This window comes from Ictidomys tridecemlineatus, chromosome 1 (assembly GCF_052094955.1).
Source record: "Ictidomys tridecemlineatus isolate mIctTri1 chromosome 1, mIctTri1.hap1, whole genome shotgun sequence".
Classification (NCBI taxonomy): Eukaryota; Metazoa; Chordata; class Mammalia; order Rodentia; family Sciuridae; genus Ictidomys; species Ictidomys tridecemlineatus.
The window spans coordinates 179,548,774-179,571,982 of NC_135477.1; the positions used below are offsets into that span (position 1 = coordinate 179,548,774).

The window sequence follows — 23,209 nt, forward strand, 5'->3', positions numbered from 1 at the left end:
GCCTACCTGGAGATAGAATCAGGTCCCACAGGCTGAGGGCTCAATCCCCAAGACTGTCCCCAACCTCAGTCAAACATGAATGACAGTCGCATCAAGCCCCAGGTTGTTTAAGTAGTGCTTCTGACCCAGTAGGCGTGAGTCAGGGTCCTCAGGTTCAAGTAGGTTGGGTAGCGGCCCTGGGAATTCAGAGAAACACGTCCTATGTCTGCTAGTTACCTAGGATCCACAAAGGGTACCAGGGGACACCAGATGAAGAGACGGACAGGAGAGGCATGTGCGAGAGGCGGAGATCTGTGCCCTGTCCTGAGGCCACCCTCCAGGAGCCTCCGTGTTCAGCCATTCAGGGGCTCTCTGAACCCTGTCCTTCAGGGTTTATGGACGCTTCATTTCCCAGACATGATCGATTACAGCACTGGCCATTGGTGAGAGATGCAATCTTTCTAGGTGCTCACCTCCCTGGAGATTGCTGGTGGACCTCAAAATCCCAACCCTGGAATCCTACCTGGTCTTCCCAGGGACCAGCTCCCGTGAAGCCTGCCGGTCACCAGTCATCTCATTAGCATACGAAGACCTCTTCTCACTTTAGGAATTCCAGGAACTTTAGGAGCAATGTGCTAGGAAGCAGGGACGAAGACCAAGCTCCACTGTACCATATCACGTAAGGGTTCACAGATGGCAGGGAGGTACCAGGACTAACTGAATGCGGTGGTGGACTGGGAGGCCCCGTCAGCCCATCTGTCACTGAACTTTCTGGACCCTTTGACATAACATTGCAGAACAGCCCGGTGAGTATAAAGGAGATGCATGTTTCCTTGGTTTATTTGGTCTGCAGCATGAAAAGTTTGAGATGTTGATTGGCAAAGCCTAATAGATATGTTCATCCGAGTTTGGGAGAGCGAAGAATGGAAATCGAGTTTCTGTAGAAATTGATCCAAAGAGTCTTTGAAGCTGTCATGCAAGCTGAACAACACTGTGAAACTCAGGGGGAAGTCCAGAGGATTAGCCCATTGAAGGGATGGCCAGGGAAGAGCCCCAGTGCAGGCAGGTCAGGGACTCAGGGCAGGAGTAAGAGGGACTGGAATTCCAGGAGCGGCAGAGAAAAGCATTCCAAAAGGAGCATTGGCAATGTTGGTCATGGGAGGTCAGGTCTGAGAGCTGATTGGAGGCATGACATTTTGCAATGAGGAGGTCACTGTTGAATAGCTAACGCTTTCCTAAAGTTTAGCATCTGCATTAGTCTGTTTTCTGTTACTATAATAAAATACCTGATGCTGGATATCTTTATTAAACAAGATGCTTATTGAGCTCAGTCTGGAGCTTCCATACATGGTGTCAACATGAGCTCAGCTCTGGCAGAGGCCTCCTGGTGGATGTTAGCACAATGGCAGATGTGTATGCACAAGAGGAGAAATCATGTCACCAGGCAAGGAAGCCAGAATGGCCAGCCTTGTTCTTCTATAACAACCTCTTATGAGAGTCACTCCAGGAATCCCATGAGAACCATCTTCCTGCCATCCTAGGGCAATGTCCTCAATGACCTACCTCTCCCACCAGGCCCACCTCTTAAAGGTTGCCCAGCACCTCCCCAAACCACCACTCTGAGGGCCAGGTTCCAGCACATGAGCCCTTGGGGTTCACACTCAAACCACATCCAAGCTGTTAACGCTGTCTTTCCTGGTACCCAGCTTCAGGCGATTGGAGTGTGCAGAGGCCTGGGGCTGAAGTGCAGCTGGTCTTCCCTGGAGCACAAGGGAATCCTGTGCCTCTGGCTTGTCTTCTCCTTACACAATCCCAGGCTGCCCGCTTGACACTGGGCAAACTTCCATTCTCTGCTCAGAGCAGCGTGTGAGACACGGGTCCTGCCTGTTTCCATTGTCCTTCACATGGCTTAATTTCACAGAACAAGACTGTGCTCTAGGGAGTTAAGGGAGCAGACAGGACCTAGGTGTGCATTCTTGAAGGTGGGAACTGTGATCACTTCCCTTCCTCCTTACCTCCTCGCTAGAAGGCTGGGAGCTGGCGTGCTGGCCATATCCTTGCCGAGCACAAAATGGGCTTTTCCTATCGGATGCTGAGGATCATAGCTCCTTAGAAAATGACTGGGGTGGGAGAGTCATCTACCCAGTAAGTATATAGATTTAGGAAATGTGTTTGCAAATCCCTTGTAATGAAGCATGCAGATGCCGGGTAAGAGGGTCCTGGCTTGCCAGCAGGGTGAAACTCACCAAGCTAACACAATTGTCAGGGATGACAACAGAATTAGCATGACTACATGCACTCTGTGATCCACTTCCAAGGCTCCCGAGGCAGGCGACACCCTAAAGGAGAATTTGTTTCCTTGATAGGAAAGAACAGACGGCTCAGTTGTTGGCTGGCTGTGTGTTGCGTCTTTTGGGTGGGAAAAAAATGGAGAAGATCTTAGTTGCGAGGTGCAGAAGCGCATCTGGCAACTGTCCTTCAACTCTCTAAACCTGTCCTTCACCGCCCGCATCTGCTCTCCTGATAGCTGCTGCAGAGACGCTGATTGCGCCCCCTCACTCATTCTCCATTAGCGGTCAATCCTGCATTTGGCCAAACTTAGGATGGGACCCTGTCATGTGTAAGAGTGAGGGAGTCTCTGCCTCATGCTAGGAGAGACAGAAAAAAAAATTAACAAATAAAGCAAGTAGTTGCAAACTGTGATAAACGCTATCGAGGGAAATAAGCAAATTCAGCTGTCCTAAAGGGGGATCCCTTCCAGGACCCCCACCAGTACTCAAATCCAAAGATGCTTGAATCCCTACCTAAAATGGCAAAATTGAACATAATCTAGCCATATCCTGTGAGCTTAAGTCACATTAGATTACATATCTAATATGACCTAAATGGTGCATTAGATATGTATTAAGTGTTACACTGTATTGCTTAGGGAACAATGACCAGAAAAAAAGTCTACTCATTCAATTCAGATCCAGTTTATATATATATATATATATATATATATATATATATATATATACATATTTTTTTTTTCTGTTTGAGATTGTTGAGTCTGTAGATGCAGAAATGGGGGAATGGAGGGCCAATAGCAGTTGAGATGGATGGTCAGCACAGTAGCATAGAGGAGACTCCAGCCCAGAATACCTGGGTTTGGATCCCAGTGTCTCTGACCTTGCAAGGAACTTAACTTCGCACTTCAGTGTCCTCGTCTCACGTGGGGATAGACTGCAGGTATATACTGAGTGAGAGTCCTGAATAAGAGCTGTTTAGACTGGGAGGTGGAGGGTGCAGCCATGGGAGGGTCGGGAGGAGGAGTTTCAGGGAAGAAAAGAATGAGCAAGCGCTCTTGGTAAAGAACAAGTGGGAATGTTTTTAGACAATCAGAATGCTGGGTGGCTGACGGAGGTGGGCAAAGGGGAGAAGAGGAGAAAGAGGGCTCCAGGGGCTGGTCAGAGCCTACCATGCAGGGGGATGCCGAGTGTGTTGCAAAGGCTGGTGTTCAACCAAATGCTCATGTGTCAGCTACCTGTTGTAATGCTCAGGGAGTAAAAAAAGGTGTGTGCCATGCACCACGTGTGACTCAAAACCCCCTCAGTCCTCTGAGGTCCTCCAGGTAAGATACACGTGACATAATCTGTGCATTCTTTCATTAGGTTGGGGGATAGACAGAGCCTGTGCCTCCTCGAGCCGCTGGAGATCCCTGAATCTCTTCTTGCCGTCTCTCAGCTCTGCTGAATGTAGTTGTCTAACACTCACATTTACTGTTTTTTTTTTTGTTTTTTTTTTAACAACCATTAATTCTTTGATCACCTAGATTTTGGATTGTGGTTTTGGACAGATATTTTTCTTAAAAAGTTTATGATTATGATTTTCAATGATCTACTAATAAATGGGTCTAAAGATCCATATTATCCAAAGTGGCAGATGCTGCCAGAGCCATTAGAGGTGATCATTAACACGCACTGTGCAGACTGCATTGGTTGTGGGTATACATTTCCTCAAAAGAATGGTTTCCCAAGGTCCAGTTTTCTGGACTAAATGGTATTAATTATTATTTTCTGATGTCCTACTAAAGGAACATTCTTGGTGGGGTGTGAATCTTCATGTCTTGAGGTCTACCAGGGTGGGAAAAAATGCAGAGGTTTCCCGTGATTAGATGCACTTTGTGATAAGCCTCATACTATTGTGCCAGCAATTAAAAGCATCCTAAACAGGAGGAGCCACAGCATTTTACATTGCTGTCCCTGTCCCCCATTTGATACCCGTTCCTGCCTTGGCCTCTGCAATGTGGAGCCCTCTTCTCAGTCTCTGTTCTTCCCAGATGCCCTCTTCGGAGGTCCTTAATCTCAGGCTGGACTTTGCCTCTTGTCACTCAGCTCTCAGGCCCAAACTGCTCCCCCAGTTGCCACCTGTGGGTGGAGAATGCAAAGCCAGCAGGTTCTGACCCCAGGTTCCAGGCCCAAGCACCATCATTTCCTTCTCTCTCCTCTTTTAGTATCTCAAAGGCCATTCAGAGTCAGAACCAAACTCACAATGCCCCTCCCAGGGACCCACACTCCACCACCTTGCAAAGAAGAGGAAGAGGGACTTGTCCTTGACACCTCATTTTCTCTGATTCCCCATATGCATCTATTCTTGTCCCCCTGGCCCCAAGCCCATATCTACAGAGATGCTTGGATTTACTAAATAGACAAGTATAACACCTATAAATATGGAACGTTCCATGTCTCCCTTTCTAATCCTAATTCTTTCTCTCTCCTACTTCACTGGCTAGGATTCTAGGTCACTTTGAATAGAAATGATGAAACAAGCCTGGAACTGTGACTCACACCTGCAATCCCAGAAACTTGGGAGGCTGAGGCAGGAGGATCACAAGTTCAAGGCCAACCTCAACAACATAGTGAGACCCTGTCTCAAAAAAAAAGGGGGGGGAGGGGGGCTGGTGGGGTAGCTCAGTGTTAAAGCATCATTTGGTTCAATCCCCAGTACAAAAAAACAAAACAAGAAAAAGAAATGAAATCCTGAAACACCTTGTACCTTTGATATTTATTGTAGATGTTTCCATCAGTTGAAGAAAGTCCCTTAGTAATTTGATGCTGATGTTCATTATGAAGAGATGATAGATTTTCAATGTGATAATTGATGTTCTGAATTTATTTCTTCCATCTTGACTGTTCCTCCTCCTTGTAATTTTGTCCCCCCATCCTCTACTTTTTTTGAATCGTTTTCAATTTTCTTCACTTTATGAGTTTGAAAGTTACATTTTATATTTATTTTGATAAGTGGCTACCTAGATATTTTGTCATACATATTTAATGTAATAAGATTTAAAGATAATATCTTTTACATTTCCCTTGAATAATAAAAGGATCACTTTCCTCTTAAATACTGTGCTAATATTATAAAGTTTAACTTTAAAGAAAATAACTCCACAAATTAGATATTGTTTTAAATAGTCAGTATTTGTTTATGTATTTTCACTAACAAAAGCGCTCCAATGCTACTATATGCTACTGCTACTTAAAAAATAGTTAAGATGGTAAATTTGATGTTATATGGTTTTTAACCACAATAAAAAAATTAGAAGTTCATCTTTTCTCTTTTTACCTTAGACCTTTCATTTGTTTTCCTTCTTCTTGAAGTAAACATTTTAGAATTAAGTTTAGTAAATTCTGTAGTAAAGTCTCTCAGTTACTCTGATTTTATCCTAAGATATGAAAGGACGTTTTCATAGTCATAAAATTATAGGTCTGCTTCTCATTTGTCTATTTGTTGGTTCACTGATCTTTGCTGTTTCTTGTCAGGCCTAGCTGACAATCGTACCATTGTTTCTTTCTAGGAGTGGTATTTTTTCCTGTCTGGCAGCATAATTTCTTCATCTTTGATGTTTTGTGGTTCCCCTTGATGTATTTAGGGATGGTATCTCTGATACAAATTAGTTTTCCTAGATCTGGAGTTTTGTGTGCTTAATACCAATTCCAAATAAATTCCTACTCTTGTCTTTTTAAATATTTTCATTTTCTCCATGTAGTCTATTATCTGTCTGAAATGTCCTCCAATACATATAAGCCTTCATTATATATTCTCCAGGTTTCAAACTTTTTTTTTGATTTGGGGGGATTCATTTTGGCTAATTTCTTTGAACCTATTTTTCATTTCATTCATTTTTCTTTTTAGCTATGTCTAATATGCTGTTTAAATCATTGAGTTTTTAATTTTGATAATTATAAATTTTCAGAAGTTCATTTAGTTCCTTTTCAAAACTACTTTATCATTTTTTAATTTTTTTATTTCTTGATTATATTTTCAAGCACTATTTTGGGATTTTGAAATATATTAATTATGTTGATCTTATCTTCTTGGTTGTAGAATTGCAATAGGAAACATTTGTGGGTCTGAATCTGCTGTATCTGTTTTAGAGCTTTGCTTCCTTTGCTTTTCTTGGTTTTGTTATTACTTCAATGCTGGTTGTCCAACCCAGGGCCTCATGCTAGGTAAGTGCTCTACCCCCGAGCTACATCTGCAGCCCATATTTTTTAAAGCCAATTTTCCTTTATCAGTTGGTAACTGTGTATTTGTGTGTGCATGTGTATGTGTATGTCTTGAATTAAATTTTTATTTACCTCCAAAGAAAATCAGAGTTTCTGCCTTTCACTTGAAGGCAGAATAAAGCAGAGATCTATTTAAGTTAATTTCTCTTTGTCTCTTGTCGATGCAGCAAAGAACATGACTTTGGAAAAACAAATAAACAAACAAACAAAACAAAGTGCAGGAGAAGACTGGCTTGTGGCTATGCATTCCCAGTGCAGATGTGTCCACATTCCCCACCCAGTACTAAGGACATTTGTGTAATGAGTCTACCCCTCAACTACCCTTACAAAGAAGGGGTGACAAACCCAGAAGCCAGCTTAATGCTAGGGTCTCCAGGAAGCAGGGCTCACTCTTTTTGTCCTTCAGTAGACATCAACATGGAAGTGTCAGGACGCTAGGCTTCGGCAGATGCCTTTGAGGTAAAGTTGGCTTTACTGTTCAGCAGTACCACAGTCCGACTCGGTGTTGTCTGTCTCACGTGGATTCTTACTATCTTGACAATTCAGTGATTGGTTTTTAAACCCATCTTTGGTAGCTCTTCCATGGAGAGGTTTTCCAGGGTTCTTGTCCAGCTTGCTGTTAGAAATGAAGGCCTTCAGATCTTATTCTGTCCTTCAGGGCCACGCACCTGCTGTTCCTGAGCCCTGGACCATCCTTCCCTCTCCCTTTTCTCCACTTTTCTTCTTCCTCACCTTTCCTGTGTCATTTCAAGTGTCATTTCTTCGAGGAACCTACCCTTTTATTTTATGGCTAAGTCTCTATTTTATGTTTTCATTGCCCACAAAATTTGTCCTTGAAGTACATGTCACAGTTGCTGTTTTATATGTTTGGGGGTCCACTTTTACTTCTCTTTATAGCACATTGATCAGCACACAGTAGATGTCCAACAAATTTTTGTTGAATAATGAATAATACTGTTGTTGAATAATACTCTTAAGGAAACCCCAAGCACAACTACTTAGCTAAGTCAAAGCTGCCCTGTCCTGGAATTTAGAGTCCACTATTGTTGTTTTTTTTCTTTCCTTCATCCCTTATAGGTGAGGTGACTCGACTGCTCAGCTCATTTGGATTCAGGCCAGCTATGCACCGCTGGGTCAGCAGGGTCTGATGACTGAACCACAGTCCATGATTTTAAAGCTCACCTGCTTGGGAGAGAATCCCTCTTCTTTTTTCAGCATTTCCTCCTCTGATGTGATTTAATATGAAATCTAGTACCTCCCTCAATGCAGCAAAATTAGAATGTGGCCTCTCCTAAATCCTAGAAGTCAACACAAGGACCTGGCCCTGGCATGTCCTGCAGCCTGCGTCTGCTGCCTACAGTGCATGCTCAGCTTTTCTGAGCCTGGGCTTTGGCCACCCCCACACCCTGTCCACTTGGGAAGGCATCTGTGGGGCATCTGCAGGGCAGGTGGAATGTATCCTGGGGCTAGCTCAGAGATAATCTCAGGGCCTGCAAACCCAATGATGGTAAGCAGCTTGTCACATGTGGGCATTTCTCCACTTTCAAAGACTTGCTCTTTCCGCCCACAGTATTTTTTCTTCCTTATGTTCAGCAGCGACACCCTCCATACCTGTCCTGTGCAAACTGCCATTGAAGCTTGGTTCCTCTTTTTTAAGCATCTGAGTAAATAATGCAAGTTTCTATGTCAAAATGAATTGACCTATTTGCCTTGTGGTAGGGGGTTTGGCTTTGCTAACGCTAGCTATCCAGTGCTTATCTGATGCATATTTACTGACTGTGCAGGGTGCTATAAATCCAATGATGAATTGGACAACCTCAGGCCTAGTCTCCGTGGACTACTTGGTATAGTTGAGAAGAGAGTCACTGAGCAGATGATCATGTGGTTAAGGCAAGGGGAGGTGTTAGCGATGAGCCCCAGAGCAGGTAGTAAGGTCAGCTCCTAGGGGCCCAGGGAGCTTTTCTGGGAGAGTGCCATCTAAGCCCTGGCCTGAACCATGAGTAGGTGTTGGCTTGTGAGGAGGAGGGGTAGAAGGTGAAAATAAAGCCACAGAGAGCTCCCTGACAGAGGGAGCATGACCCAGGTGAACTGCAAAAAGGCCAGAGTGGCCGGCATGCAGAGGCCCAGGGACAGAGTGGCTGGAGATCACCTAGAGGTGCAAGAAAGGACAGACCTTGAAGAGCCTTGAATGTGGGGCCATGGCAAGTGGCCACGGTCTTCAGGGCAATGAGGAGCTGCTACAGGATTGTAAATGGAAAATGGGATGATCACAATTGTGTTTCTGTAGAAAATGGATTGTCAGGGGATGGGCACGAGAGAGGGGAGATTGATTCAGAATCTTAAAGGTGACAGGCAATGGAGGTTTGGGTGACAGTGGAGGTCCTGAAGCAGGGGAGGAGAAAGTGGCTTTGAGAGAGTGAATTAATGGGCTCCATAACTGAATGACATTTGCACTCTTCAAGATCCATTCCTTCTTACTCCAAGCTCTGAATTGGGTGCCTCTGGGTCTATATGCTCTGCTTGGAAATTCTGGAGGGTGATTGTCACATCTTGGTTCTTCTTCTTCTTCTTTTTTTTTTTTTTTTTTTTGGTACTAAGGATTGAACTTGCAGATGCCATCTTGGCTCCTTGACAGTAAAGCCAGTTGGAATCCTGAAGGAGTTAGGTTATAGTGTTACTTAGTGGTAGAGCCCATGCCTTGCCCTAGTTTAGATCCCCTGTACCATGCATATATACCATGCCCATGTGTACACTCACACACACACACACACACACACACACACACACACTCCTGAAGGCTTATCTCAATGTTAAGTAGTTAAGTGGAGATGGGAGAACTGGAGACTAGAGTTGAATGACCTACTGGAGATTACAATTTTGACTATTGCTGGCTCTGGTCTAGAGCTCAGCCCTGCAGCTCAGACTATCCTGGTCTGCTACATTGCCCTCTGCCATGGGCTCCTCTGGCCCTCTGCCCTCCAGCTTTCTCTACAGAGGTCTCCAGTGATGGAAAGCCAAGGGTGTTTGAATTCAGTACCTTCTTGGATATTCTCAGATTTCAAAACAAAGAGTTTTAAGGCACAGGTATTTTAGAAACTGGCACCATTAGGAAAGAAAATGTTAAAAATTCTATTTACACACACCAAATGTCAGGGCTCCCAGTGGAACAGAGCAGGAAGCCTGGGGTTAATTATCCTCTTCAGAAACCCTGGACTCAAAGGACAAAGTTCAGGTGCTCTTGGCACGACCACAGTTTAGAATAACAATAACTTGACATTCTTAGGCAATTGTCTCTCTAGCTGCAGTCTATGCAGGAAACCAGGAGGGAGTTGAGAATGAGCATCTCTACTCCATACTGGAGAGGGAAGCTGCCTCCTGGGATGTGACCTTGTGATGGGTCTCCTTTTAGCCTGGTTTCCTGGGTGAGAATGAGAGGACACAGGACAGGCTATGGAGAGGATTGTCCTGATATGGGCTGAAGGGAGAGATGCACTCACCCCCAAGAGCAGGCCTTGCTTTAAAAAATTAAATATAACATTCATTTGTTTAAAAAATCAGAAGATAACATAAAATTGTCTAATGGGACTCTCGCACACAGTCCCTTTTCCAAAGGATTTTTCTATCATCAACTTAATATATAGATTGCCAGATTTTACAATTTGTGTGTGTATGTATATAATCATTCTGCAACTTTATCTTTTGCTATCATTTATCATGGAAACCTCTTGGGTTATTAAAGAACTAGAGGATGAAATGAAAGAGATGCAATGAAAACCCAGTTTCTTCTTGGAACCCAAATTTTTCAACAAAGTATTCCATACAGAAAAATTTAGAAAGGACTCCAATAGATATTTGCTCTCCTTTTAAGTGGTCAAGGCAATTTATTTTTCTCTTAACAGAAGCATGGAGGGGTATGTGCATGTGTTTTTATCCTTAGGAACATTGTTTTGAGAACATTCAATTTCTAATTATATCAGAGAAAGAAAGCCCCAAATGCCATTTTTCATGCTAATGGAGAAATTTACTTAGGCACAGAATTATGCTACTTGGGTCCTTTAGCCAAATGACAGAAAGTCTGCAGCTCTCAGTGGAATGAAGGATGGCACGGGGCGCCCGTCACACTCGATTCATAACGAAGAGTTCTCTCCGAGGCTTTGCCTACGTCTTATTACCTACTTACTGTGAATTTATTACATAGGGTCGCCATAATTTAAAAGTAAAGTGGATGTTTTAGATGGATTTTCTTTCCTCTCTTCCATATTGCTAACTTCTACTTTTTTTTTTTTTTAATTCAGGTGGTTTAGGCATCCACCTAAGGCAGTTTTTCTTCTGTGATTACGTTAATTTCTATGCCTTTATTCGAGACAGTTTTCAAAGCAGGATTTCCCTCATGATGCAGAATTTGTTTTCTTTCCCCTCAACCACAAATCCTTCTTCCCCGGGATTATTTACAGCAGGAAGAAAGACTCTAGTGAAAATTCTTTGCAGTTTGCCCTAAGGGCTGGTGGCTCCTTAAATGTCACCCTCTGGAAAAGTAACAGCTCAGTACAAACCCTTTTGTCATTGACAGAGGACTGGCTCCTGTCTGGGCCCTGCCTACTGCCCACTGGGGGTGTTCAATGAAATACCACCACTGCAAGGCGCTCCGGCCACAGGGGCTGCTTGACTGGCAACATTAAGGTCATCCTAAGCCTCCTTTACTGCTTCCCTTCCAGAAAGAGCTTCCCTACTTTGTCTTCCGACAAAATAACTCCTCACATTTCAATTTTGTTATCCTTTCAAAGAAATCTTCTCTGGCCTTTGTTGATCAAGAAAGCTAAGCACAACCTCATTGCACCAAAATTTCACGTCTCCATCTGCAACTTCTATTTCAGGTTCATAAACCTTGGCACAGGGGAAGGGGTGGGGGGGACGGTGGGTGACAGTGACCATACAGGGAAGAGGCAGATCAGACAGGGACCCTCTTCTCAAGCCTTTTCTAGCCCTATCACTATGACAGAAATATACCTGCTGACCGCACTGCAGGGTTTCTCTCTATAAGCAAGATCAGTAAGCACAAGAATGATTTTCAGACCGACTCGGCCACTGGTTCGGCTACAAATTATGCTCAGTGCCAGGTGAAGAGAGAGAGACAGAGAGATTGGAGAGAGGAACAATGGGAAAGAAAGGCAGAAAGTGCACTTGACTTCCTGGCTCTGGTCTTGAAGTATTGTGACTTTCCCAGGGTAATCGCTCTTCTCAAACCAGGAACAGCTCAGTGGTTCTTTTTGTAAGTCAGTAATTTACACCTTCTCAAATAAAGCAAATGCTTGACTCCTGGGTGGGAACATCAGCCCAGTCACCTTGGATTTAGAGCTTGAGTAAGGAAAGGTTCCAACCAGTCAGCCAGCTTCCCTCTGTCCTCCCCTGGACACCCAGTGCTGCCCATCCCCCACCTGCTCCAGCTCCTAGCTGGCTGCCACTGAACCCTCTCCCCTGGAGGGGATGCTGCTTAGTGGTTAAGGGGAGAAGGTGGGAGGCAGAGACACTCATGGCCTGAACTTCTGGTTTTGCCATTTATGAGTTGAGTGACTTTGGACAAATGATGCCATCTAACTGTACCTCCGTGTCCTTATTCACTTCATGGTAATAACACCTACATGATGGGGTTGCAGTACGGATCAAAGAAATAAATATGGACGCAGCACTCAGAATAGTAAATGCTTAATAATAGCAGCTGTTGGCAGCAGTTGTCTTAGTGGAAAAGGTAATCATAGTGATTGCTCATATCATCCTTGAGATCTATGGGTGCCCTTAACATGAGCCCACGCCAATGCGTTCTGGATTCCTAGGACTTTTCTGTGCAGCCACATTGAGGCTGCTGAGATTCGCTTACTCAGTGGTTTTCCATCTGCTGACACGTGTTTGTAACTCACTTTCGATATTCCAGGCCCGTCGATGGACAGAGGGACATTATGATAGAGATAGCCTCGTTCCCTGTGTGCTTGGAGTTGACACTCTGATGGAGAAAGCAGTTCAGAGGTTTTAGTCAGCTTTCTCACTGCTGTGCCCAAAAGACCCAATCAGAACAATTAGAGGAGGAAAAGTCTATCTGGTGCTCAGGTTTCAGAGGTCTCAGTTCATAGCAGCCACCTCTTTTCCTTGGGGTTTGAGATGAGGCTGAATATCATGGCAGGAGGGTGTGGCCGGGGAAAGCAACTCAAGACATCACACCAGGAAGCAGAGAGAGATCTCTGCTCAACAAAGACAAAATATATACTCCAAAGGCATGCCCCAGCGTCCACCTCCTCCAGCTACACCCTACTCACCTACAGTCACCACGCAGCTGATCCCTTTTCAGGGAATTAATGCACTTATCAGATTAAGGCTTTCAAACCAATCATTTCATCCTAAACCTTTCTGCATTGTTTCGCACGTGAGTTTTTTGGGGACACATATCTAAACCATAACAAAGTTGTTGCTGAAGATGAAGTTTTGTGATAGGGATGTCTTGGCCTCCATGATGGTCTGAATTGAAGGAGTGTGCAGTGTGTATCGGTCACCTGAGGGAATTCACTAGGTAGGTGGCCTCCCTTCTGTGGTATCCACTGAGTACGTGGCATCCCATTTTGGGGCATGAAGGGGTTGCAAAGTAACAAAGCGGTGTGCTGGGAACTGAATACTTTGCTCAGTTCTAGAAAAGATCCTGGAATCATTTAAAACAGATTTTTCATTTTAAAAAGTTTTCAATTAATTTGGTCTCGCTCCCAGGCTCCTGTGAAACGAGTCAAGTGCATATCTCTCCAAGAGCAAATTTAGGCAAAGATGGGACTGGGTGAGGGAGGCAGGGGGGTCTGGGCCAAGGGCTGAGGCTGCAGGGCACCTCCGGGGCTGCTGGGGAGGGAGGAAGGAGGCAGGGAGGACAAGCTGTAGTGGTGGTGGCAGGGGGGGGCATTGCGTTCCTCTAAAGATCTCCTCTTTAAACTGTATTTTCTCTTTTGCATATGCAAAGTATAGGTGCTAGCCCCCGTGGAAAGGGCCAGTCCATGTGGATGGAGAACTAGCACAGCGCCTGACCCTTGGCAGTGCTTGGCCATGATGTCTACCTGTTCTGATTTGTTTCATCTGCATGCAGTAATCAATGATCCACCCGTGGGCTCGCCCCTCGCTGGATGGCACATGCTAAGTTCTCACTAGGTGGTGGTCTTTGTGAAGATGCCCATCTCTCTCCCTGGGGCTTCTATGGCTCAGGAACCAAAACTGTGATGTATTCAGAAGAGAAATTGCAGGTGATGTAAGAATAGCCTACATGTATTGGGTTGCTGTCTGCATGGGCTAGACACTGTGCCAATCGCTTTACATGACATTTATGGGATGAGTGTCCCTAATCCAAAAGTCTGAAATCTGGAGTGCTCCAAAATCTGAAACTTTTTGAATATCATGGCTCCACAAGTGGAAAATTCCACACCATGAAAATTTGTCTTATGAGCAGAATTACCAAAAGTGTCAGATAAAGTGACCTTCAGTATATTTGTATAGATACCTATGAGTCTCATAAATGAGTTTCATATTTGGGCTCCGGTCCTGTCACTAAGATTATGTAAAAAGTGTAAAAATCCCAAAATCCAGGAAAAAAATCCCAAGCTGAAACACCTCTGATCCCATTTTTGGATGAGTGGCGCTCTACTTACATTTGATTTTTGGAAAAACTACAGGGAAGGCATCATTTTACTCATTGAGGAAACTGACCCTTAAAGAGATTGTGTTTCAGCCAAGGTTTGCTCCCTGCACTCTCCCCGTATGTGGCAAGGCAGGATTTGGAACCCAGAGAGTCTAAGTTTCTATTTTACCTCCAAGAGGCAAGACAACAGTCAGAGGGATGCCTGTAAGGGTCACTTAGAGGAGCTGGCTGTGACTGTGATTTAGAAAACAAAATGGGGCCCACTTCACCTCTGGATACTACAGCGAACCTGCCAGCGTGCCTCACAGCCCGAGTAGCTTTGGTTGGATTCCTCTCCCTTGGGCTGCGGGCTCAGGTTGGCTATCTCAGTTTTAGGCCAAGGTTCAAAGTACTTACACGAAGCAGGTGGAAGAGAGCACCGTGTGCACCATATGGGGCTGCGTTTGCACTGGGCGAGTGCTCAGCTGGGCACTGTGTCTCCTTAATGAATCACCTGTGGCTGAGCCTCACTGTATTTATCCCAGCCCTGGGAGCCTGGCTGTAATGGGGCTCTTGGCCCCAGAACAGCGCCTTGCAGGTTGTTTCAGTTTTCCTTGTGGACAGGACCTTGGAGCCCTTCCATAATTTGTTCCCTGGCAGAATCAGCTGGATTGTTGAGTACCTTTCTAAGTGTTCTAGGCTAGAAAACAACGTTTCTCTCCTGAAGCTGTAACAGAGACCAGGTGCTAAAAAAAGGACCCTGGAGCAGCATCTGTGCCCTTGACTTCAAGGCCACATTTAAAGTGCTGCAAATAGATGAGGCTGTATTTATCTTTGCAAGCTTCTCAGGAGGCCCTGGAATGCCCAGTTGCCCCCATCTCAGCAGGCTGTTTCTTCCATATAATCTCAAACCCCTGTGTGTTTCTTGCCTTAGCCACATTTACTACTCAAAATATCCCTTCTATTTATTTACACTCAGATTAGAGCATTTGCCACGATGATCACTTCTAGGCTCAGCAGTTGTGTTAGTTTGCTTTTCAATTCTGTGACCAAAATACCTGACATGAACAACTTTAAAAAGGAAAGATTTATTTTGGCCCATGGTTTCTGAGGTCTGTGCCCATGATCAGCTGGCTCCATTGCTGGGGGCTCAGGTGAGGCAGAGCATCATGGCGGAAGGGCGTGGTGGAGGAAAGAAGCACAGCAGGAAACAGGAAAGGGAGCCAGGGACAGGAGATCCCCTTCCCAGGCACACCCCCAGTGACCTACCCCTTCTAACCAGGTCCCCCCTCCTGCAGTCTCCACTGCCTTCAGTGGTCAGTCAGCCATCAGTGGATTAATCCCCGGTGGGGTCAGAGCCCTCAGGATCCAATAGAAGCGTAGAAGGAGAAGAATGCTGAGTTCCAGTCCAAGCTATCCCCTACGGACGGTCTGACCTAGAGCGAATCCCATCTCTCTTGTGGATGAAAACAAAATTCAATTTAGTTGGAAATCAATGGAGAGTGTTGGCCTACTCTTTAATAGAGTCTGAGGTCCTCTCTTCCTTCCCACCTTAGTCAAATCTTTAAAAGATGGCGATGCCAAGTCACTTCCCCGCTCTGGTCCTCTGACTCTCCATCTGTCCAATGAGAGCATGGACAAAGTACTCTCTGGACTTCTCGAGAACTCTTGGTTTCAAACCCCACCCCAGGAAGCAGCAGGAAGAAATTTGTTCCACTCTATGCAGTTCTGACTAGAGGAGGGCTGCAGAGAAACCAACCAGCACTAGTTTAATTAGAGTGCAGTTTGTTGTAAGGAATCTGTGCAGCTCATAAAAGCCAAAAAGTGGTCATCAGATACCGCATGAGTAAGAACCACAGCAGTCCCTGAACATGAGCCCTGGAGATCTACCAGTGAGATGACTCCCAACAGCCCGTTATTATGTTTCTCTGTTAAAAATGACGACTTACAGAAAGAAAGAGAACTACCAAAAGGCCATTCAGTTGATGGGTGGATGGGGCTGTCTTTTAGCAGAAAAGTGTCACTAGTGACCATCCCTGTTGGTGGGGCAGGCAGTTGAAGATTACCTGGTCATAATGGCCTCTACCACACACACCAGTATACCAAGGAGGATGCCTGACTGAAGAGCCCACTGGCATCTCGATACTGGGGCAGCCAAGTCTGGGTGTCAAATACTGATCCGAGGCAGTGGTCAGGCTCAGTACTAAGACCAGTGACTTAGTGGATGCATTGTGATATAGTCTATTAAATGTTTCAGGTAGCTGCAGTAGGGGAAAGAGTAGCAGTTTTCAAAGCAAAATTCTGGAGAGATGGACTATCCATTGGCTAGAGAAAGTAGTTGTGGGGAAGCCAACATGACTACGTTGAATTAAGATCCAGTCTTCTTCTGTGCTTGATCAAGGTTAGAATGGGACTCTGGTGCCATTTTTCCACTGAGATGATGTATTAGTTTGTTTTCTGCTACTACAATGAAATACCCAAGGCCAGGCAATTTTATAAAGAAAAGAAGTGTACTGAGCTCATAGTTTCTGGAGGGTCACGGCCATGGTGCTGGCATTGACTTGGCTCTGGCTGATGGCATCATGCTGGAGCACAGGTGAGAGGGACAGTTCATATGAGACAAGAAGCCAGAACATAGCTGGGTCCATTACTGGTCCTCTTAAGAGAGCTACCTTAATCACTACCAAGAGTGCATTCCAGTGACCTACTGACCTTGCAGGATCCAACATTCCAACTTGAATCCTTGGGGGATGAATCCTATCCAGACCAGAGCAGGTGGGATTGAGCAGGTTTCAAGCTCATGAGAATTTCCTGTGTTCTTACCTGTGGAGTGGGGATGACAGCAGGGAAAGTCCTCTCACAATTGGCCGCAGGACAGCAGCTAGTGCTCCCTGGGGCCTAGCTCTGTGCTCAGCCAGCCACTGTGCAGTCCTCTGCCAGTCCTGTGGCCACTGAAACCGCAGGTGGGAAACTGAGGCACAGGAAAATGAGAGAGGTGGTGGACATGGAGCTCTGGGCTCCAGAGCTGGACGTCCACGCTTGCATCCTGACTCTGATTCTGGCTGGGGGGCCAGGCCCTGCTCCTGAAGCCCCACCCTCTGCCAAGTGGGCAGGATGATGGGGCTGCTTGGTGGCAGGGCTGTGAGGAGGGAGATGGCCTAATGGAATCCCAGAGTGCTGGGCACAGCTGCTCTCCATGACGTTTGCGGTTGTTGACAAGGTGCTCTGTTCCTGCAGGGCAGTGGAGGTCTTCACCCAGAGCTGACTTTCCCTGCAGTCCACACTCTACAGCAGGTATCTGTGGCCCCAGGAGAAGGTCCAGAAATGAGTGGTGTGAAGAGGAGCAGGGAGAGAGAAGGGCAAGCCTTGGAGAAGAGAATGAAGATGCCCAAGGCACAGGGCCTCTCTGTGACCTTGACCTAGATTCCTAGAAGGTCAACGGCAATTGCCAGCTCCCTGGAACTGATTGGGAGAACCAGCTCTGGCTTCCCATTAGCTTCCTACTCCAGGAGGATATTCCGGATGGCCAGAGAGAAAGAGGAGAGAAGTGGCTGGCAATGAAGTCGCTGATTCCCACAGCGAGAGTGACCCACATTGACGATGATAAACAGGAGACACAATTAGAGCCGAGAAAGGAAACAGAGGAAAGAAGGGGGAGGGGTGGGGCGGGCATTGTGCAGAGATGGCAGCGAGGTGGCCTTGCTGGTCCAGCTCTGGGCTTCAAGAAGCAAACACACCTGTTAAGCCTGTCAGTGCTTTATCTGAGCAAAGCACCTTTACCAAAGCCCAGGCGCCGACAAGTTTTTGACATGTCAGGCTGTGACAGGAGAGACTCTATATCTGAGCTGGCGACAGGAGTCCTCCTCTGTGCATTTCACACTGGATGCTGCAGATTAGGCTGTGGATATTTCACGGTTGGTGATAAAGCTTGTTTGGAGAAGCCCGGGGCTGAGCAATACTCCTGAGGTGGGGGATGGGTGTTGAGACTTGGGGACCTGATTCTCTAGGAGAGGATGGCTTCCAGGCACCATCACATGTGTACCTCAGGAGGCACTGGAAACCTCTGGAAGGATGCACATCAAAATACTGACAGAGCTGACTTTTTTGCTTGGGTTAATGAGAATTTTCAGTTTCTAAACTATGCATTTCTGTTATGTTTTTTTATGATAAAAATGTAGGATCTTTGTAATGAGAGGAGAAAGAGGCCAGAATAAGTGTCCTCCTGAAATAAGGGTACAGGAGGCCCCTGAGTAGATTGTGGGGCCTGCTGGCCATGCAGGCTGTGGCGAAGTGGGAGGGGTGGTGGATTTGAAAATATTTCTTCTTGATGTTTCCAGGGTACTTTGAAAATCTGATGACCACAGCCTCCCCTCTGATTCTTGCAGAAGGGTGACATTATCCATGTCCTCTTAGCTCAGCATTCCCTCCTTGGAGTCTCCTGTGTACTGCCAGGTGGAGGGATCCTGTTCGGTGGGAGGGTCCCTCTTGAGTGAATTATGCATGCAGCAGCACAGAACACCTCCTTTCCCTTGAAGTCTGCATCTCCTGACCCTTTTTCTTTTAAATTTTAAATGAAGGTTGTAGCTGGTGCACTCTTTCAAAGATGTTGCCTGTTGGCTTGAGAAATAACCCAAATGTGTCTTCTTTCAGGCTTTATGAAGGCAAAGAACAGATGGAGTTTGAAGAATCCATGAGGCGGCTCTTTGAATCCATCAACAACCTGATGAAAAGTCAACATAAAACCACCATCCTTTTGCAGGTCGGTTCACACTACAAAAGAAAAAGAGAAATCTCTGTCTTTTCCCTTGGTCATCCAATAAATAACCACATGCTGAGATAATGACTTCTTTGGGGCTTAAATATGCAGCCTGGTGTTAATTGAAGGCTGGGCTGGCTGCATTGCTGATAGGTCTCCTGGGGCAGGAGGAAGCAGATGCCCTTTTTGTTTCCCATGACTGTAGCAGGGCCTCCTTTTAAAATAGCTCCCCAGCTTGTGTTATCTGGAGGGAAGTCAATCAAACTTGGTCTGCTCTAGTGGGAGAACAGAAAAGTGGCAGTTTCCTATTAAGGTGGGACTCCGACTTAATTCTCAATCCCCTTCAGGATTAAAGAGTCTGTTTTATAGACAAGGGGTAATTTGGAGAAATGGGATGTTGAATGTGGGGGTTCGGGATGCTCATCTGCAAACTGTGTACATCTCTGAGAAACCTTGAAGGCCTGCCATGTGCTTGGGAAGCAGCGGAGCAGATAAATCTGAATGCAGAGGTTGTTTCAGGGGGACTTCCAAGAATCCACTCCTGAGCATTGGGCTGGGTGTGGAGGGCTGCCCAATGCCTCCTGATGGAAGGAACCCAGACACATTTATTTAATCAATGCAGATTGTTGCTGCTCCTGATTTTAAAAATCGACATTATTCTTTTAGTTGCTAATTTAAATATATATTATGCGGGAGATTGCCCAGCTCTGTTTAGAATGGATCAGGCAAGTGTTCAGCCAGAGTGGCGCTGAGGAGAGACGGAGGCAGAGTCTGTGTAGGGTGTGTGCTGCTGACGCTAAGGGCACCAAACTTTGTACATTAGAACCACCTGGGGATGTTTAATAAATTCTGATGCCTGGTTTCCACTACCAGCCTTGCTAATTTAATTGGTATGGAGTGCAACCAGGGCATGGGGACTTTCAAAAGCTCCCCAGGTTGTTCTAATGTGAAGCAAAGTTGGGGAATTGCTTTGCTAAGTGCTTCTTTTGGTTTAACAAATAGTAGGAGCCTGTGTGTGGGGGGGGGGATGGTAGGAGGGCTCTGTCTTGCTTATCACTGAATATCTATAACAGTCCTAATATATAGCGGATGTTGAACATCTGTCAGGTGGATGGACACACAACCAGGGACAGTGATAAGTGTTCATTCTGTACATGAGGGAGCTGAAGCTCAGCCCATTGATAAAGCTTCCACAGGTCTCCATGCTGGGTAGTGGCAGGACCAGCGTCCTGATCTCTTCCTGCCTGGCTCTGAGGACCGCGCTGCAACCCGTACTTTCAGTATCTGTATACTGATCGTTTTGCTCCTGCTGTGGACCTGGATGTCGCCCTGTGATGAATAGGGGCTGTGATCTTGCAGTTTCACTTTCCTTTCCCTCTTGCTGGTTTTTAAAGACATCTTCCTCACATTCCTAAAGCCTTGGTCATTCTTTGATCGAGGGGCTAGTGTTACCGCTGTTGACAGGTGATGAGTTCTTGCTCCCCGATGTTGAAGAATAACACCAAAGAAGCACGCCGAGGCAAGGTCAGAGTAGAAATTAGAAATTTATTAAAGGACAGAAGAAAAGACTTCTCCCGGAGGAAGAAGGGGACCCAGAAGGTGGAATCCGTGGAAGTGCGGTTGTTTCCCCTTTTTATAGTTTTGGTGATGGAATGTAGGTTGGAAGGCCTGAGGGGTGGGACACAGGTGGGCCTAATTATCACCTTTTGGGATGGAATTATCACTTCTCTTGGATGGGCTATTTCCAAATCTGTTGGGGCTGTTGGTTAACACTTCTTTGAGGTGGACTTTGGCCTAGGGCCTTTTCAGGACTTCATAAACATTCCATGAGTTGTCCTGTTTTCCCTGAGTCATTCTCAGCATGGCCTCCATTTTAGATTTCACTCAATATTAGACCTGATTTACCTAACTACACTAACTACCTAACTTTAAATCTGGCTTCATTCCCCCCTCTAATTTGGGAACTCCTTACTGCTGTAAGGAAACGGGGCAAAGAAGATCTTTCTGGCTTCTTCAGGCTGACAAAAGGGGCGATGTCGGGGCAAGCAGTTTGGAGTCCCCTTTAAAAATATCGGGTCTATCGAGTGGTCCATGCTAAAAGTCCAATTGAGAAGTAATAGGCTGGAGGGCCATTCGAGTGATGGGTGGTCTATAAGAGAAACAAGAATTCATTAGTAGGCTGGAGCCATATTGATGCAGCAATAAATGCCATAGCACAGGAATATGCCAATGAGTATGATGGTAAAGACAAAGACTAACAATGTTTTCCACCAGGAAGTACCAAGAACCAGGAGCTAAGATATTGTTTCCATGACAAAGTTGCTGAGGACATGGCTTCTATCTGAGCATGTAAATCTTTAAGGACATTTGTCATATTGCCAGAAATGTCAGGGATGTAAACACAACATTTAACTTTTAGGGTTACAGTTGTCCTTCCCTTAAGATATAGTTTAATAATTTAATATCATCTGATCTTGCAAAATCCTTTTACTAGTATGACCTGTGTCTAAGAGAAATCTAATTCTGTTACTTAGGGCTGGATAACCATACTAGCAAACATTAAGCCTACCTGTGTAGGTTAGGAATATCTGTGGGCCTTAAACTAAAAACTACTCTGGCAGTTTCTTTTGATAGTTATCAGGCATTCCTACCTAAGAATCTCTTTTGTATCCTCCAGTTTACTTATTTTTGGAAGTTACATTTAACTATTATTATCATTTAAAATGTCCAGGAATAGCTATGTTTTGGCTTTGACTGTCTTTGCTAAGTGTTTAAGATGAAGCAAGTCAAACTGACTTTGTTTCCATCTATTATTAATAGTCAGTTGAATCTCCTGGGGAGTCCTCAGGAACTTCACAGCAGCTTCTCAGTTCTGCTAGTGCCATTTGTGCTAGGATGGGTCCAGGCCTTGCTTGACCATGTGGCTTCCCTTGGAAGCATCAGGAATGTCTCCCTTCTCTGATGACCCTCCTCTTCACAGCAAATGCACTGATTGGCTTTCTGTCCTCCACTGGTCTCATTAATCTCCCTGATCAGGAGGTTATGTGGCCTAGAGTTGCAGAGCCCTTTGGAGAAGACCCTATCCCCTGATTCAGACTGACTCAGAGGGCAAGAGCCAAATATTGGTTTTCTTGGCCCCTTTAATTTAACTTTAATTTTAAAACTTAATCTTAAACATCTAGCAAATAAACTTCAACAGCCTTATATTAAGAGTACTGGGCTTTAATGTCTATCTCTCTATCCTGTAGGTGATAACTCCTTATCTTAAGTTAACCCAGGTTGTGAGTTCTTAAAGCAGTACCTCTTTAAAACATTAACAGGCAATCCTTAGACCATCTAAAAGCAAACTACAAAACAAAACTAACTAGGATAAAAACATTTAGTTTATGTAATAGCTACCTTGAATTTTGAAAGAGTTATACATTATAATCCCCTGTTTGAGATCCTGGCAATCCTGACAAAAACCAACTTTTGGACACAACCTTAAATGCACTGAAATCTGGCCTACTTCTTTCATAGTCACTTTCACATACAGTGAGATGGGACATAGAGCCTTATCTCAAGGTGGGGCTCTTCATGCAGTCTCTCTTGGCAGATACAGACACACTTGACAGAAACAGTCTTAAATACTATAGTTCTGAAGCTGATCTTTGCTTTTTGGACATCATTTTACAAAGCCTACATAAATTGTTGTGAACTTGAGCAAACACAACATAATGTCACATCTAAAACAAGAATTAAAGAAAGGCCGAAAGCTTTTAACCTTTTGTAGAAAAGTAGCAAAGTACTTTTGTGTTTTGCAATAAAACCTTCACATAGATTAGGCTCTCATTAAGCTTTCATTAACTTAAAAATACATTTAAATTGTATCTCAATGTAAAAAGTAACATGGAACTTTACATAACTTATTGATAACAAGTCCAGTTATAGAACACAAATGATAAATAAACTTCCAACATGTTTTTCTTTTAAGCCTAAAATTACCATACAATTTTAGAATACCAGCTTGTTATAATGCTCTTTCTAAAGCTTCTACCTTACAGACTTGTATATCTGGAAGATATGAACACATTAATGGCACCAATTACATTGATGTTTTTATATTAACTAAGTTTAGCTTTTAAAGAAATAACATAGCACAATTCTCTAAAACAACAGCACTTGTTTAACCAGCTGTTTAATTTCTTTAAGATTACTTTGCTCAAAAACTTACACTTATAACCAACTTGCACAGACCTTCTTTATCACTTACTTAAACCCTCTTAATTACTCAATCCAGAAAAA

At 44.7% G+C, this 23,209-nt stretch overlaps 1 protein-coding gene across 1 annotated transcript in view; it reads left to right on the forward strand.

Moving 5' to 3' along the window:
• Positions 1–23,209, forward strand: part of Dock2 (dedicator of cytokinesis 2) — a 406,997-nt gene that overhangs the window by 73,505 nt on the left and 310,283 nt on the right. Inside the window, exon 23 of the mRNA XM_005334135.5 lies at positions 18,820–18,928. Coding sequence (XP_005334192.2) covers positions 18,820–18,928 — 109 coding nt within the window. The remainder of the gene's footprint in view (positions 1–18,819; positions 18,929–23,209) is intronic.